Below are 18,248 nucleotides of genomic sequence, written 5' to 3' on the forward strand. Positions count from 1 at the left end.
TCATTAGTTATTTAATTTTGTATTAGTCAAGTCCCTTATCAGCCACTCCATTATCTTGCTCAGGATCAGTGTCAAACTGCAGGCCTGTAATTAGCTGGATCACCTTGCTTATCCTTTTTATACTGGCATAATAGTTTTATTTCTGTCTTCTGGGAATTTTCTGATTTTCCCTGGCACATTGAAAATCAACATTAATGTCCATTGAATTCCTCAGCCAGCCTTTTTAAAACTGTTGGACACAAGTTTTGAAGACCCCCGACTTTAAAATGTTTAATTTCAGTAGCTGCTGTTTTGCATTCTCCTAAGATATTAGTGAAATGGAAAAAGTGGTAGCATGTGATTTGACTACAGCATCTGTTTTCCCTCAAATACAGAATAGAAATATTTGTTGAATACTTCTGCCTTTTCTGCGTTATTGTTGGTAATTCTAGTAATTCCATCTAATAATGGACCAATGTTCCTCATATAACGTTTTTATTGTCTTTAACTTTGCTGACCATAAGGTTCTCCTTGTGTCTATAGCTAGACAGCATCGGATTGTTCTCTCCATGTTTGCTGCTGCTTTGTTCTAATTTTAAAAGGCTCAAGTAATGGGACTTCTATCACTTCCACTGATACATTATTTCACAAACTAATAGGATCTTGTTGCGGGGTTAATACCCCCATCCTTCTCTAGGTGGGGGCCAGATACTCTATGGCCCCACAGTTCAGCTCAACACCATATGACTTGATAGTTAGCGTCTTCCCTCATGGTTCTGCCTACCAGGACAACATGGCTGGGTAGCCAGAGTCCATAGTAGAGCCCCTCAGTCTTAGCGCAATGCAACCTAATGGTCAGAGTAAATAGCAAAGCCTTGTTTTTACAGGGCAGCATGGCCTAGTAACCAGAGTCAGTAACAATGCCTCTCTCTCACAGGACGGCTCAGTGTAGGGGCCATAGTGAGTAACAATGCCCCTCTCTCGCTGGGCAGTGTGGCCTAGTGGCTATAGTCAGTAATAACACCCTTGTCTTGCAGAGCGGCACATCCTACTGACCACAGTCTATAGCATGGGATGCAGGTTGACTACCTAGGGAAGCAGTGGTGGTCAGGGTAGAGGGAACTGGCCCCAGCCTCTCCACCAAGTTCTGACTCATGGCCCTGTTGGTGGTGGGGTTGCCAGGCACCAGCTCACAGAAGCTTCCACTGAAACACACCAAGTGATTCTGGCAAGGCTACCATTCCCCACAAAACTCCCCTGGGTTACTTCCTATGTGACTCTCTGTGTCTCTCTAGCTCTGAGTCCTCAGTCTCTCCCCATTCAGCAATGTCCCGGGCCAGCAAGTTTGCATCAGTCTCCCCGTGGCTGGCATCAGCATGCTAGTGTACGTGCAGGCAGTCCCTCCTTCATTGACAGCCAACCCAGACTGAGCTGCTCTGTAGGCCTTCATACCTGGTCTCCAGTTGGAGCATGCCCAGCAGAGGTGAGAGGGTGGAGGCATCCTCAGCTAATTGATCAGGGTTTACTCTTGCAGTACCAATGCTGGGTTGACATGCCCCCTAGCAAATGTCCTAAAATGTTATTCTTAGTATTCAGCCTACATTTATTTCCCTTTTCTTGAATTCTTCCCATTACTTCTACTTATATCCCCTTGGACTTCCACAAATATTTGTTTCTTCCCGTTTGGTATTTGTTTCTTCAGATATTTGAGAACAGTTGCTATAATCCCCCTTAGTTATAATTTAGATGTACTAATTTTTCCAAGGCCTCCAATTTAGTATATTTTACAAATGTCATTAATATTCTGTTTACTCGCTCTTCCAGAACACCAGTGAAAACCTATCACTGATCCCACTAGATGCTTCCCACCGAAATGATACATTGTCGTTTATTGGTATTCTTTGTTTATGGTCCTTCAGACAGTCTTCATTCCCCATGACAGCGTTCTTATCTAAATCCATGTGAATTAATTTTTTCATGTAAGGTTTTGTGTGATGTTGTATTAAAGGTTTTCCTTAAATCCAGCTGCATTGCTTCTACTGCATTTCCTGTATCTACAAGTAGTAGAATTCTATCCAGAATCAAAACAACCGGAGAACTTTCTGACCTGAGGATCCTGTTGTCTCCCCCAACTTTTGCTGTTTAATGTTCATTGCCACCATGATAGGCTTCTCTGCAGTGGGATGGATTATCACTCCCCTTATTTACAATAGTGATCTCATTGAAGTTGATGGGACAGCTCCTGTAAATAATTACTCATCACTCGGACTAAGGGATTCATAATCTGGCTATAAGTGATACAAATGAATATATGGGGCCTGATTCTTCTGCACTTACACCGAGTAATACTTTTCACTTTAGGGGTTATGTCCTGGTTCAACTGAAGTCAATGGCAAAACTTCCATTGGCCTTAATGGGTTCAGATTTAAGTGTCTATGATGTTACCCTCCATATTCTTTAGGAAAATATGATTATTATATGGATGTGACATAACTGAGGTTAGATTATGAATTACTGACTGTGATTATCGAATCTGTATGCCTGAATCATTTCTGTCTCTGAAGTTAGAAGTATTGACCATGTATCTGTGTTTTGAATGTGCTACTTTGGGTTTCACCCACAATGAGCTGTTCAGCTACAACAGTGAAAAAGTGAGATAGGGCTGATGGCCCATTAGCCACGACAGTGGACTGTGAAAGAGCTTAGTCTTCCTATGGATAATCTACAAGTAATGATTGCCACAGCCCTGCAGTAATAGGGCTCTGAGTCATGTGATATAGGACACCTCTCATCCCATTTTGGAATACCAGTATTTGTCCGCTAAAAGACAAAGGGTTCCTTCCCTACAAAAGATCTTTATAAGGCAGGGGAGTGACTTCATTATGTTTTTCTCCTCTGCCTCCCCACCCAAAGAGACACTGAGAAAAACCTGGAAACAAGAACTGAACTGTGGGAAGAGAGCTGGGCCCAAGCTGGAAGGGCATACAGCTTGAGAGTAATAATATCTAAGGCCTCAAGCTGCTGGCTGGTGAAGCTGCCTTTCGAGACTTTCTTACATGCCTGCAACAACATCTAAGCTGAGGAATTACTATTTGTAACCAATTTCTTAGGTGAATCAAGTTTAGTTTGTGTGCTTTGTTTTATATGTTTAGTAATCTGCTTTGTTCTGTTTACTAACTTTTACTCACTTAAAATCCACTTTTTATAGGTAATAAACTTATTTCTTGTTAATTCCATTTGTACAGTTCATAATGTGGGGAGAGGGAAGGGGCAGAGTCGGTGCATGTCTTCCTCCACATTGAGGGAGAAGGCTGATTTTTAAAGTGTACCTTTGGGTCTGCACTCCAAAGGAGGTGGACTCCTGCGTGCTGGGGCAAGTTCCTTAAACTGAATCTTCCCAGAGCTGATCTCAGTGTTTGTCATTCTGCAGTTGGATGTGGCTCTGCCTGTGTATGTGCTGGAAGAGGCTATGTTGCCTGGCTCAGCAAGACAGACATAAAAGAGTGCCCAGGCTGCCACAACAGGCATCTCCGTGGTGTCTCAGCACATCAGCTGGCATCCTAGGGGGGGCAACCTGTCACAATCTTAACTCATTTAAGTCAGTGGGACTTTCCAGGAGTAATCTTCTGCTTAGTGTGAGTAAGGATGGCAGAATCTGGCTGATAATAGATACATCTGTACTTATGAACCTTCATTGTCACCACTCTTTCTCTGGCAGAAAGTAATCTGACAGGGCTCCCTATGGAGCCCATAACTTCGCTCCTTACAGCAACTGCAGTAGAGATCATGGTTGAATGACACAAGAGACATTTTTCCATCTAAGCCTTTTTGGAATAGAAAAGCTGACTTGGAAAATAGTCTCTTTAATGTGACCCGAGGTACCAGTTCGGTTTGTCAGGAATACCCTAGCGTCCAGGCCAGTCATAGTGAAATCAGAGTTAATTCCAGTGTCAATGTAAAGGGCCTGCTGGATTTACAACACCTTTTCTCACTCCCAGCTCTTCTCCTGCTCCCCTCCCTCCCTCAAACACCACCCTCTGACCCAGCTGTCCCTTTTTGGAGTCGAGAAGACCCAATTCCTTTTGTTCGTTGGCCCTCAGTTTTTCCTCTGCATTTCAAGCTCAGCTTCACCTGTTCACATGGTGTTCTATTACCTACTGTTGTGTCTGGTCCTTATTGAGGCTGGAATAGACATCGTCTTATTTTACTATATTTGTATGGCACCCTGGACAATGATGTAACAATCTCAAATGGAACCTTTGTGCACCACTGTAATAGAAAACTACTATAATAATAATCACTGTAATATATTCGCCTTCAAAATCAGAGTTGTTAGTGCTAGTTTATGTCTGTAAGTAGTATGTCATGAAAATATTTATCCTGATTTCAATCAAAAGTACAGATTGGAGGTAGCTTCCAACTCTGGTCTTTGTACAATGTTCTTCTTTTGACTGCAGTATTGCAACACTTAGGCATGGCGGTCCTTGCTTTGCAAGTTAAATTATGCCTTCTGTTTCCCTGCATTGTGTTGTCTCTTTAGGGGTTATCCTGCTACTTCTGGATAAGTTGCGAAAGATGAAATGGGAGCAGATGTGGAGACTTACAGCTGAAAGAGAGTTAATGAGCATGCTGTCAACCTCATTGGCTGACCAGGTGGGTTGGGCAGACAGTTATGAAAACCTGCTACAAATATTGCTTCTTGGATTGGAGATGAGGAGGGAGAGAGGAAGATAGATAGGTAGATGTCCTGTCATGTCCTTTTAAACAGGCAGAACTCATTGCCATGTCATTCTGGGGACATTTTTTAATGTGGGGGATACAGATTTCTCAATAAGACTCCTGTTTACAGACTGAAATTCTTACTTCTGATGCACAGATGCTTTTTAAAAAGACACAGTTGGAGATTTTTCCTGTTTTGTGGCCTTTACTTTAGCTTTTCATTCTTCCTTTGAACGACTTCAGACTTTAGAAGCTTAAAAAAATCTGTTTCTTTCTCTACTGCTTTTCTCCTTTTCATTTTGGAAAATGGCAATTTTGATTGTCAGGCTCTGGATACTGCTGTTACCTGCATCCCTGTAGAACAAGGGTGGGCAATTAAGTGGCTGCCCGTGGGCCAGATGCGGTTCACTAGGGTTAGCCCTTGATGGGCCACCAGACACTTTATTTACTTGCATGTTCTCAGGTACAGCCACTTACAACCAGTGTTCCCTCTAAATTCCTTCCATATACAATTGAATAGTGTGTGGTTAATTCACATAAACATCTGAAACACCCATTGTGGATTACCAAATCAGCACTGCCCTGTCAGAGGCTCAGAGGGTGGGGCTGATTCATCACCTGTGAAGCTGTGCCCCACAGTTTAGAGGGAACACTGCTCACAACTCCCATGGCTGTGGATCACTGTTCCCAGCCAATGGGTGCTTCAGGAAGCGACTCAAACTGAGAAACCACTTCCCACATCTCCCATTGGCCAGGAACAGCAATCACCAACCAATGGGAGCTGTGAGTGGCCATACCTGCAGATATGTAGGTAAATAAAGTGTCTGGTGGCCCACCAGGGGCTAACCTTGGTGACCCACATCCAGCCCGTGAGCCTTTTATTGCCCACCCTTGCTGTAGAATATGAACACCCCACAAATATTAATTCATTTACCTCACACTACCCCTGTTACATGAGGAGGGACTTTCCCCCCATTTTACTGATGGAGAACTGGAGCCTGGAAAAACTAAGGAGCTGATCCAAAGCCCATTAATGTCTGAGAAAAGACTTCCACTCATTTCAGTAGGACTTGAATCAGATCATAAGTGACTTTCCTAAAATCACATGGAGAGTATGTAGCAGAGGTGGGAATTGAATGCAGATCCCTGGATTCTTACCATAGCACAGGTGTGGGCAAAAGCCTTTCAGCGGGGTGGATGTGGCCTGCCTAGGGCTTTTGATCCGGCCCGCGAGCCAGTTCCAGGCCCTGCCTCTTAGCACGTTGCTTGGGAACCGGAGATGCGGTTTAATTAATCTTTTAATTGCTTCTGTTTAAAGGGCTTGCGCCTTCCTCGTGCCTGTTGGGCAGTGCCTGGTAGCCATGGGGAGCACAAGAGCCCTTTAAATAGCATCAGTTAAAAGGGCTCGTAGCTCCGGCGCTGCTAGTGTGTTGCTAGGGAGCTAGAGAGACGCAAGCCCTTTCAACTGCTTCTATTTAAAGGGCTCGTGCTTATTGGGCAGCTGTGTTGCCTGGCAGCCACCCAGCAGGCACAAGCCCTTTAAACAGAAGCAATTGAAGGGGCTTGCAGCTCTTGGTCCCACTGGCCCGTTGCCTGAGAACTGCCCGGGAGGCACGAGCCCTTTCAACTGCTTCTATGCAAAGGGCTTGTTTCTGCTGGGCAGCTGCCAGGCAACAGGTTAGCAGCAGGGTTGGGAGCTGCCAGCCATGTTATGTGAATTCTAAGCCTCCACCGCAGACAACTCTGGGAGGACACTAGCCCCCAGCATCCTCCCATCTGCTCCAGGTCTCTTCCATTGGTCAGAAATCAGGGGGCAGGGACCCCAGGCCAAGCAAAACTCCCGGTAGGGTAGCTTTCAATCCCGCCCCTTTCGCCTGAGGCCCTGGCCCTTCTGGGTCCACCTGAGGCCACTTCCAAAATATGTGAAGTGGCCCTCCTTCAAAAATTATTGCCCACTCCTGCTCTAACACCTTACCTACAGAGACCATCTTTCTCCTCGCACTGCACAACCTCATAAGAGCAGATCATAGTGGTACTTACACAGTAAGCTGTTTTGTAGCCTTGTCTTGCATGTGTTTTCTGCGGAACACTTAGAGCACTTGCTGGCAGTATAAAATTATACTGGTAGTTCATCATAAAGAACAGTAATGGCCAGGATCACTCTTCTTTCTTTTACTGAAGTTGGATGCTGTACTTAGGAGCAGCAGGCAGTTCACCATCTGCCACATAGTACTCTCCAGGGTGGGGGAAAAACAATTTTTGACAGTGGTATAAAATACTTGTTTTGAAACCCCAGTTAAATCACTAGCATTCTGCATGGAAAAAGAATCTATTTTCCTTTAGTTCAGACCTACAGGTCAGTCCTGGGGATTCTAGCCCCTTTATCTAAAGCAGAATGATGAAGCTAGTTTTGCAGTGCTGACAGGTTAATACGAGAACCCCCTAATTTCCCTATCATTTGCTCTCTCTGCAAAGGACTGACAAGAATCAGTTCGGAGAGATGTGATTGATCATCTGTCTGCTGAAATAATGCACCTGTTTGTGTTTCTGTTTTTGCCTGCCAGGATATCTTCAATGCAGTCATCAAACAGAACCCATTCCTTGTTTACCAGCTTCCATGCTTCTGGAATGTACAACTGTCTGACCATACCCGTTCTGAACAGTGCTACAGGGATGTGTCTGACCTAAAGGTAAATGTAGTTGAAGCTGCAACCCAGTGACTTGGATCTCATAAGGGATGACCTGTGTATATTCTTTGTGCAGTAAAAGACATGGCAACAAATGTGCTTTTGGTTTGGTCTGCTGTTTGGTAACTGTGAATATGTAAGATGGATAACACTGCCGAGAGCGAGGTTGGGTGCAGACAGATGCTATACTGCCTCCTTACGCGCGCACGCTACGTCTCTGCCAAGTATTCTTAAGCTTGACCTGCCTCGCTCACTGCTATTTCAGTACTTGACTGCTTCTGAACAGGGAATGACATCAGCCTTGCATTCTGAGCTTGCTGAAAGAGTTTTTTAAAAAGCGGTTTGATATAGAGAGTCTCATAAAAAGCAGTAGAAGGATTTTGTAACCCTGAACTGAACTATCCCTTTCACACAAAAGGGATGAACTAGATGGACTCTTGACCCACTCCTAGCCCCCATGCAGCCTCACATTTTCCTATGGTGTATAACAGGCCTGGGCAAAATACATCCCGTGGGCTGGATCCAGCCTTTCAAACCACCGGATCTGGCCCGCAGAGGCAGCTGGAAGCCCCAGAAGGGCTCCCTGCTTGCCCCACAGCCTGCACACCACTTCAGAAAAGTGTCTGTGGGGAAGTTTCTCTTTCAAAACTGTGATCCCACAGGGGAGAGGGGGAAGGCTTCAAGCACTGCTCCCGCCCCCAGCACAATCCCATTGGCCAGTTTCTAGCCAGAAACTGGCCAGTGGGAGCTGCCTATTTGAATAACAGGGAGCACACAAAGCACCACACACCTCTCCTCTTCAGTTCAGTTATTCACTCAAGCATATGGCCCTGCAGCCTGTGCAGGCGTGGGGCGGGCAACTGAGAAACATTTTAAATTCTGCAAGCACTTAGCTAGGCAGGCAGGCTGGTTGGGCTACTGGCTGGTAAGTCTCCTGGCCAGAGCCTGCATCTGGCACCCCAGCCCTTCCCTTCCCCATACCTCTGCCCCCCACTCAATATACCCAAATGCTCTGCTCCCCTTCTGCACCCATACCCCCTGCCAGATCTGGCACCTCAATCCCCTGCCCAGATCACAATCCCCTCCTACCCTAAGTCACAACCCAAACTCCTGCACCCCCGTTCCCTGCCCTCGGTCACAAACCAAACCCCTGCACCCAGGTCCCAGATCACATTCCAAAAGCTTGCACCCCTGCCCTAGGTCACAGCTGCCTCCTTCACACTAACTCCCTCTCAGACCCCACTCTCCCTCTTGCACCCCAGTCCCTTACCCCAAGTTCCCTTCTGCACCCCACCTCCATCTCAGACTCCGCATCTCCTCCATTAATATCATGGAACAGTGCAGCCCTTGACCACTTTCCAAAATCTTGGAGTGGCCCCCTGTCACAAATTATTGCCACCCCTGGTGTATAAGGACTAGCTCCAAAAGACATTATGCAGTTCTTACTCAGTGGTTATCAGCTTTTTCCTCTGGCAAACTCCTGCTGACTTCTCTAAAACTTCCCCTGAGTAAGGACTGAAACCAAGTAAGGATAACAGGATATAGCACAATAGAAATAAGGTTGTGATATCAATAGAATGCTCAGTATTACATTTTTCACTGTGATGAAATAGAGTGCAGGAGAGGAAATCAATAGGTGACTGAGGACACCATGAGGACCCCAAGACTGACTCTTGAAGTGGAGAAAGAGAAGTAAGGCAGGAAAAGACAAATAATAGCTACATAGTAAATAGAGAATATTTGTCTGTCCCTGCAAATAAGTTTCTCTGGAGTTGGGTGACAGAGTAGGGATCACGTGAGGATTACCTGTTGTGTTCCCTGACTCTGGGGCATCTGGTATTGGCCACTGTCTGCAGACAGGACACTGGGCTGGATAGACCGTTGGTGTGACCCAGTATGGCTGTTCTTATGTTAACTGGATTATAACAAAAAAAATCCATTGGTTCTGTAATGGTTTCCATATTACAAAATAGGTTGACTGAATTTAAACAAACCCAGATGAACAAGGATTAGTTGTGCAGTTGTAATTCTGAAGTGGTGGATTCAAATGTTGCATGTGCAACATCCAGGGCCAGAAGGTAGAAATTATTCTACAAGGTCTAAGTGGCAGTAGACCGGCATTGTCATTAAGACTCTTCACAGTTAAAACTGCTTGAATCTTGTAGACAATTTTTGTGATCCTTTTTCTCAATTGTTCAAACCAGTTCATTTTGGCTGAGCTTATCTTTGCATTTGCTGTCTCTGAATGTTCTAGCAAATGCAGCTATTGGTAGGTGTGCTTACAGAAACAGCAAATTTTGGATTCAGAAATATAAGTAATCCCTTTGGAAACCCTGATTCCAAAAGGTGCATGCATACAAAAGGGAGCAAAAACATTATTTGCCAAACTTATACAACAAATGATTTAAAATAAGGAACAAACTGGGGGGCTGTGCCCCCTGCTCATTATGCTCATCAACCACCTCTCTCTGGGGGTAGGTGTCGGGCTGGGGGGAGGGTGCATGAGGGGGCGGGGAGTAACTGTCTGGCCGGGGGGAGGATGCAAGAGCAGGGAAGTGGGCAGGATCAGGCTGCGGGTGTGGGGTCTCTGTGGAAGGGTAAGTGAGAGGGCTGGGGGTGCAGGGTTCCAGATTGGGAGGGTATGAGTGAGCGGGTTGGGGGTGCAGGGTCTCAGCCAAGGGAGTGTGTGATGGTGTGGGGAGGAGGGGAGGGTGCTTGGCTCCTGGGCCTCCCTATAGGGAAGAGGGTGTGCAGCTCTCAGCCCCCCCTCCCAGGAAGGGAAGAAGGTGCATGATTCTCAGCCCACCCCAGGAAGAGAGGAGGGCACGCTTTCCCCACTCTGCCGGAGTACCAAGGAGAAGGGGAGGCCCCGTGGGACCAGGGAGGGAGAAGGCAGGGCAGCTGAAGGCAGAGGGGGCGGTGAGCTGCAGAGTGATGAGATTACATCATTCTGTTGTTCCGCAGGAAAAAAAATGTTTTATAGAGTGAAAAGAACCATAAATTGCATATAGACAAATTTAGGCCAGGTCTATAGTAGGGGGTGATGTTGAGCTAAGGTACACAACTCCAGATATGAGAATAGCAAGCTGGAGTCAAGGTACCTTAGATTGAATTACTGTGGCATCCCCACTATGGGGAATCAATGGGAGAAACTCTCCCGTTGACTGCCCTTACTCTTCTCGTTCCGATGGAGTATTGGAGTTGATTGGAGCATGATCAGTGGTTGATTACTAGACCCACTATATCGACCCCTAGGAGATCAATCTCCAGAGGTAAGTGTAACCAGAGCCTTACAGAGAACAAAAGAGGAGAAAATGAAAACCTCATTATTTGTTGTGAATTAGTCACCCACTGCTATTCAGAATTATATGGAGGAAAACTCATTTTTTGATCAAATTACATCTCAAATCTAGGAAGAGTAATCTAGATGGGCCTGTTTTTGGAAATCTGCTGGCGGGCCCATGTCACTTTGTTTGCCACACCACTCCCCGTGTCTCCCTTTGGCTGGAAACAGCAAACCGGAGCGAAGGGGAGTTGTGAGGCTCTGTGGCTATGGACCATTTAGGTAAACAAATTAGCTCAGGCAGGCTAGCAGCATTCCCAAAGCAGGCCCATAGAACACTTTAAAAAACACTGATCTAGCGGGTTATTGAAAAATGAATGTAGGCAGTAAGCATTTTACTGTCATGTATAGGCAGGATCCAAGCAGCAAGGATTGATAGTTCATTGTATTTTGCCCTGTGATAAAGTGCTGGAGTACATTCTGGTTCTGGTAAGAACAATGTTGAAGAGTGATTGCCAGGATTAAAATGAAAAAGAGATCTTGCAGTAGAAGCAAAAATGCTTTTAAAGCAAGAATTCTGTCAAAATGCCCATCTTGTGAATAAATGTTATATCTTCCATGTACAATTGAATAGTGTATTATTAATTCACATAAATATCTGAGACACCCATTGTGAATTACCAAATTTATGTTGAATGATGTTATTTATTCTCGGTTATTTATTATTGTATTTCATAGCATGCTACTAAAATTATTTAAAAATAAGGAAATGTTAGATACAGATGAACCTCATTCAGACACCCTGGTGTCAATCCCTGACTCAGAAAGGTACTTGAGTAGGTACCTAATTTTATCCCCAAGATAAACTCTATTGTACTTACAAGCATAGACATAGTTTGATTGCAGCGGTGAGGAGAGGGGAGGGCAAAGCATGCGCATGAACACATTCACATATAGACACTGAAGACAGTCCGCTTGGCTCACTGGCTCTCTCCCCACGTCTACAGGGAGGCTCAGCTGCTGCTGGCAGACACTGGGAGGGAGACATAATATAATTCCTACGGTGAGGACAGCTGCATTCCCAGTGCCAGCACTGCTCCTGTCTCCTCCACTTGCACCTGTAGCCAGCCTAAGTTTGGATGCATTTACTTATATCCTGGTATGGATTTGCAGAGCCAGTGGCCTGTATTTCCCACTCAAAGGAAGCGAGGCTGCAGGCACCATCCAGCATGAAAGGTGCCTACTAGTGGAATCTCTCAGGAAGTTGGTGGGGAGATTTACAGGAAGAGGTGGGTAGGCTGAGGAGCATCCAAGCTCATGAAGAATTCCTCAAGAGTACTCATATGGGGACATCCAAAGCTGAGGAAGCTGCTTCACTACAGAGGACTGATGTCACACCACGGTGGGAGGAGGATATGGCTCTGTCACAGGGAGGTCACTGAGTGATGGTTACTTCTGGCAGCGGGCAATGCTCCACATTTACTCCCAACCCACCCACCACGGTGATGGAGAATCATTAAGCTGCTCTAGCAATAAGAGAGGAGGAATTGTCCCCTGAGGTGGAGGAGAAGCCATAAGCCCCATGGCCGGGAGGACCACAGCCACCACTCTCACAAAGAAATGTAGGTTGGTGACACTATTCTGAGGGAGACAGACTTCCATGTGTCACCCTGACATGGCATCCCAAGAGGTATGCTGCTTGCCAGGGACCCGCATCCAAGACAAGAGGGATTGTCAAGGGTCATCCAGCCCTTTGACTACTACCTGATGCTATTCATCCATGTGGGTGCTAATTATATTGCAAGGTATAAACCTCAGCAAATCAGAAGTGACTATAGTGATCTGGGAACAAAGGTGAAGAAGCTGGGAGCGCAGGTGGTGCTCTGTTTGATACTTAGGTCAAGGGTAGGAGCCCAGGCAGAGACAGATGCATCCTGGAGGTGAATACCTGGCTGTGAAGATGATGTCAGGAAGCCTTTGACTTCCTTGACCATGGAATGCTATTCCAGGGAGAAGGACTGTTAAGCAGAGATGGGGTCCACCTATCGAGGAAGCATATTTGGATACAGACTAACTAACCTAATGAGAGGGGCTTTAAACTAGGTTCAGTGGGAGCAGGTGACCGAAATCCGCAGGTAACTTAAAAACATGGAGACCTGGAAGAAGGTTTAGAATGTGGGGGTAGCATGGGCTGTAATAACAGAGGTAAGGGAGAGACAAAACAGAACGGGTGGTGCAGGGAATCAAATCAGTATCTTAGATATTTCTGTACTAATGTGAGAAGTAGGAATAAGCAGGAAAAACTCAAAATTCTAGTAAATGCAACTATGACATAGCATTTCAGAGACTTGGTGGGATAATATGCACGACTGTACTATTGATATAGAAGGGCACAGCTTGCTCAGGAAAGACAGGTAGGGAAAAAAGGGAGGAAGTGTTGCCTTATATAATAAAAAAATACTGGGACAAAGGTTAAGATGGACATAGAAGACAGATTTGCTAAAGGCTCTGGGTAAGGATGTAAAGGGTAAAAAACAAGGGGATGCCATGGTACAGATCGTGTAATTAGGAAGAAGAGGTGGATATGGCTTTTTAAAAACAAATCAAAGGACTTGGTGGTGATGAAGCGCTTCAGCTGCCCAGATATCTGATGGAAAAGTAGCACAGCAGGGCACAGCTTATCCAACGAATTCTTGGAATGTATTGGAGACAATACACCAAGAAGGTTGGAGGTGATTCAATGTCTTACATAGTGAATGCCAGCAATTAGAATACTCAAGCAGATCACTCAGGAAATATCTGAACCACTAGCAATTATGTTTGGAAAATCATAGAAGACGGGAAAGGTCCAGAAGACCGGGAAACAACAAATATAGTCAAATATATTAAAAGGGAAATAAGGACAACCTAGGGAATTTTAGACCAGTCATCTTAACTTCTGTATCCAGGAAAGAAAATGGAGCAAATAGTTAAGGAAGATAGCAAGGTGTAATAGTCAGGATAGATTTGTCAAGAAAAAAAATAGTATCAAACCAATCTGATAGCTTTCATTGACAATATAACAAGTCTTGTGTATAGGGATAGCAGTAGTATATATCTTAAATTTAGTAAGGCTTTTGATTCTGTCTTGCATGACCTTCTTGTAAACAAATTAGGGGAATACAGCATAGATGGAGCTACTATAAGTGGGTAAATACCAGTTAGATTGGAAAACTATTCCTAGAAAGTAGTTATCAATGGTTCACAGTCATGCTGGAAAGGCATATCAGGTGGGGTTCTGCAGGGATCTGTTCTGGGACCGGTTCTATTCAATATCTTCCTCATTGATTTAGATAATGGCATTGAGAGTACATGTATAAAGTTTGTGGACAATGCCAAAGCTCGGTTGCAAGTACGTTGGAGGATAGGATTAAAATTCAAAATGACCAGGATAAACTGGAGAAATGGTCTGAGGTAAATAGGATGAAGTTTAATAGGGACAAATGCAAAGTACTCCACTTAGGCAGGAACAGTCAGTTGCACACATACGGAATGGGAAATGATTGCCTACGAAGGAGTACTGCACAGAGCAAGCACTATTCTAGGATGTATTAGCAGAAATGTTGTAATCAAGACACAAAAAGAAATTCATCTGTTCTACTCCACACTGATTAGGCCTCAATTGGAGTGTTGTGTCCAAATCTGGATGCCACATTTCGGGAAAGATGGGAACAAATTAGGGAAGGTCCGGAGAAGAGCAACAAAAATGATTAAAGGTCTAGATAATTTGGCCTGTGAGGGAAGATTGAAAAAATGGATTTGTTTAGTATGGAAAAGAGAAGACTTAGAGGGGGCATGATAACATTTTTCAAGTATTTGAAAGGCTGTTATAAAGAGGAAGGAGAAAAATTATGCTCCTTAACCTCTGAGGATAGGACAAGAAGCAATGGGCTTAAATTTGAGCAAGGTCAGTTTAGGTTGGACATTAGGGAAATCTTCCTAACTGGGTTAAGCACTGGAATAGATTGCCTAGGAAGACTGTGAAATTTCTATCATTGAAGCTTTTTAAGAGCATATTAAAGATATATCTGTCAGAAATCATCTAGATAATACCTAATGCTGTCATGAGTGCAGGGAACTGGACTAGATGACCTCTCGAGGTCCATTCCAGTCCTATGATTCTATGAAGGTGGGAAGACATAGGCACAGCATGGGAAGGACAGAATCCTCCTCACAGGCAGGCTAAGCAAAGCAAGCCCCACAGGTCAGCTCAACTCTCACAGAAAATGGGGGGGGGGAGTAGTAGGTGACACCGCATGACACTCCATCCCCATGCCCTTACTTCTGTTTGGAGGGACTGTGCACCTTCTGCACCCACTCCAAAACTATACTCATGCTTACATGCCTAAAATGAGGCACAATTTTAAGTACTTTACTAAATCAGGGGCATAAATCTATCAGGTCAATGCTTTAGGTGGAGTAGATCGACTTAGCTCCATTGACATCAATGAAGCAGTGCCAATGTATACAAACTGAACAAATGGTCCCTATTGTGAGACCCCAGTACTGGGATTTTTATTTTGTTTTATTTTTGTGAGCATTTTTAAATGTGTTGATTAGCATGACAACATTTAACAAAATTCTAAGTTTCTAGCAAAACGTGAACTACGTCGGTACGTGGGCTTTGCATGAACTGTGCAGCAGAAGTATTTAACACAAGTTTGAAACCATATTTTTAAAACTGTAAATTAATCAGTTTCCATGACATTTAATATAAATGGTAGGCTACAATGTATTTGGCACATCCTGTATTTCATGGTGAATAAGATTGGAGTGAAGAATAAGGTAGTAGAGGTCTCCAAGGGAGAAAGAAAAAAAGATTAATTGTAAGGTTGGTGCTGGAGGATTAAGAAGGATGTTGTGGGGAAAAAAGGAAGTATTGGAAGAGATTTACATTCCAGACTAAAGCTGGTCCAGGCCTTAGTATTATTCAAGTAAAATGAAACTGCATTTTTCCTGTCAAGATGAAAATACACCAATTTAATTCCATCTGGTCTCAGAGTCCAGAGGATTTCAGGATTTGTAATCATTACATACAACATTATGTCAAATAAACTTAGAGAAGCCTTGTAGTTAGCTGCTATTGAAGTATGTATATACTTCTCTTCCTCTGTGTTCACAGCCCTGAATAATGGAGGCACAGTGTTCTCAGCCTGCTTTATGAAGGTGCAGGCAATTCTTGTATGTATCCTATCAACTGCATAGGATTCTAATAAATATTTTTCTCTATGCATTTCCTCTCTGAGGGTATGTCTACACTATAGCATTATTTCAAAATAAGCTATTTTGAAATAGCTTATTTCGAAATAACGTGTTTACACAAAAAGATATATCGTTTTGCTATTTCAAAATAGTGCGTCCACACTGAGTGGACGCTGAATCGCATTTAAGGCCAGCCGGAACCAGGTCCAGCAAGGCATCAGGTCAGGATTTACTTTGTGTGGCTGCTGCCTGAGGCTATCTGTGGCCTGTGCTTAAAGGGACCCTCCCCCCGCCCCCCTCCCCCCCGGACAGCCAGTTCTCAGGTTTCCATACTTGCTTGCCTACCTTGATGAGGAACAGCAAAGCATTTTTGTCTCTGCGTGCTCTGGTAGCCCTTACTCGGGACACCACAGCACTCTGCAAAATGGAGCCGGAGCTGCCCCTGGGCACTCTGGTGCTTCTCTTGGACACGTTGCTGTGAGCCTGGCTGCACTTTCTGCAGGCTGCCATCTGGGAAGTCCATCGAGGAGCTGTCCAGTATCAGGATGCCCTGCGGGAGAGCTTCCACCCAAAGGAACACTAACAGTCTCCTTGGTCTGCCCCACTGGGGGCTTGTGCCTCATTCCTCCCTCACATCCTTCTACCTACTCTCCACTTCCCCCCCACCACCTTCCTGATGTAAAATAAAATACACGTTTTTTCATAAACACAAACTGTCTTTATTTAACAAAACTGGGGGGAGGGGTGAGACGAAACTCTGGTGAGACTGGGGAAAGGAGGTCGGAGAGGGGAGGAGGGAGCTGGAAGGGGGAAGCAAAGGGAAGAAGTGGGAGAGGAAGCTCAGGGTTGAGGGTCTCGCTGGACCAACTTGATTTTCATGCAAACCTGCTCCTGGGTTCACATGTGGCCTTTGGTAGCCAGGCTGGCAGCTATTCTGCCATAGATGGCCATGTTCCTCCATCTAGTGCGGAGATCATGGACATTGGAGGCATCCCCCCCAAACCTGAATAAGGTCCATGATCTCTGCCCTGTACCAGAAAGGTGCCCACCTTCTCCGGGCCCTGGCAGGATCCTGGGAGCTGGCAGACTGCTCCTGGGGAGTGGTGGAGGGCTGGCTGCCAGTGGCTTGCTGGCTCCTGTTTTGGTGCCACTGAGTCAGGGGCAGTGACTGCTGGCTCTGGGATGGCAGGCTTGGAGCTGGCACAGGCACTGTGGCCAGAGTCTACCCCTTTAAGGACTCCGGGGAGCGGGGAAGGAAGAGGAGTGTTCTTGGTTGAGGCTGGAGTGGCCATCAGGGCACCCTGGGAATTCTGGAGGCCTCCTATTTCGAAATAAGTGTCTACACAGCACTTATTTCAAAATAGCTATTTTGAATTTGGCGTTATTCCTCGTAGAATGAGATTTACCAAATTCGAAATAAGCGCTCCGCTATTTCGAATTTATTTCGAAATAGCAGTTTGGCTGTATAGACACTAGGAAAGTTATTTTGAAATAAGGGCTGTTATTTCAAAATAACTTTGCTGTGTAGACATACCCTAAGTTTAAATTGCATTTATATCTTCCTTAACAATTTTATTGTTTTAAATTGGAGAGCCCCACATTCTTGAAGGCTGTTGAAATTAGCTATCCCAATTGAGGATCCAGGTCAAAATGTTCAGTTTGAATTGGGGTGTTGTTACATGTGAGTTGATCTGACAGAAATCATAAGAGAGGCACAGGACATTGGGCAAGAGGTGCTAAAGCACTGATATTGACACTGTATTGATAAAAGCTTACATGTATATATGCTGGAGTTACCTATATACTCTGTGGTCCTGACCCTGGAAACCAGTGGGACGCAGCCTGAATGCAGAGGTTTTTGCTGGAAGGGAACTGATATTTGCTTTTCCCTTTTGGCAAAAGGTTCATTCTTGACTGGGAAGAAATTTCAGTTACTGTGGTTTGGGGAAATATAGGGTTGCCACCTTTCTAACTGCTGGTAACTGGACCCCTACCCCACCTCTTCTCCCAAAGCCCCACCTCTAGGGTTGCCAGGTGTCCGGTTTTGAACCGGACAGTACAGTATCTGAGCTTTCTGTTCGGGAAACAAATGGAGAAAATAGAAATGAGAAAATAGAAATGTCCAGTATTTTCGAAATAAGATGTAATGTAGATTGTGATGTAATGTCAAGTGTGTCCGATATTTCTGTTGAAACCATCTGGCAACTCTACCCACCTCTTTCCCCCGAGGTCCCACTCCCTTCTCTACCTCTTCCCTTCAAGGCCCTGCTCCTCTTTTCCCTTCCCTTTGTCACTCTGAGTCATCTCCACTTTCCTCCATCCTTTGTGCTCCCTTTACT

At 44.9% G+C, this 18,248-nt stretch overlaps 1 protein-coding gene across 7 annotated transcripts in view; it reads left to right on the plus strand.

Moving 5' to 3' along the window:
• Positions 1 to 18,248, plus strand: part of LARGE1 (LARGE xylosyl- and glucuronyltransferase 1) — a 499,616-nt gene that overhangs the window by 415,815 nt on the left and 65,553 nt on the right. For all 7 annotated transcript variants that reach the window (XM_025178894.3, XM_025178889.3, XM_089781534.1 and 4 more), the window contains 2 exons: positions 4,520 to 4,632; positions 7,263 to 7,388. In XM_025178894.3, coding sequence (XP_025034679.1) covers positions 4,520 to 4,632; positions 7,263 to 7,388 — 239 coding nt within the window. The remainder of the gene's footprint in view (positions 1 to 4,519; positions 4,633 to 7,262; positions 7,389 to 18,248) is intronic.

This window comes from Pelodiscus sinensis, chromosome 1, assembly GCF_052426305.1.
Source record: "Pelodiscus sinensis isolate ZL-2025 chromosome 1, ASM5242630v1, whole genome shotgun sequence".
Classification (NCBI taxonomy): Eukaryota; Metazoa; Chordata; order Testudines; family Trionychidae; genus Pelodiscus; species Pelodiscus sinensis.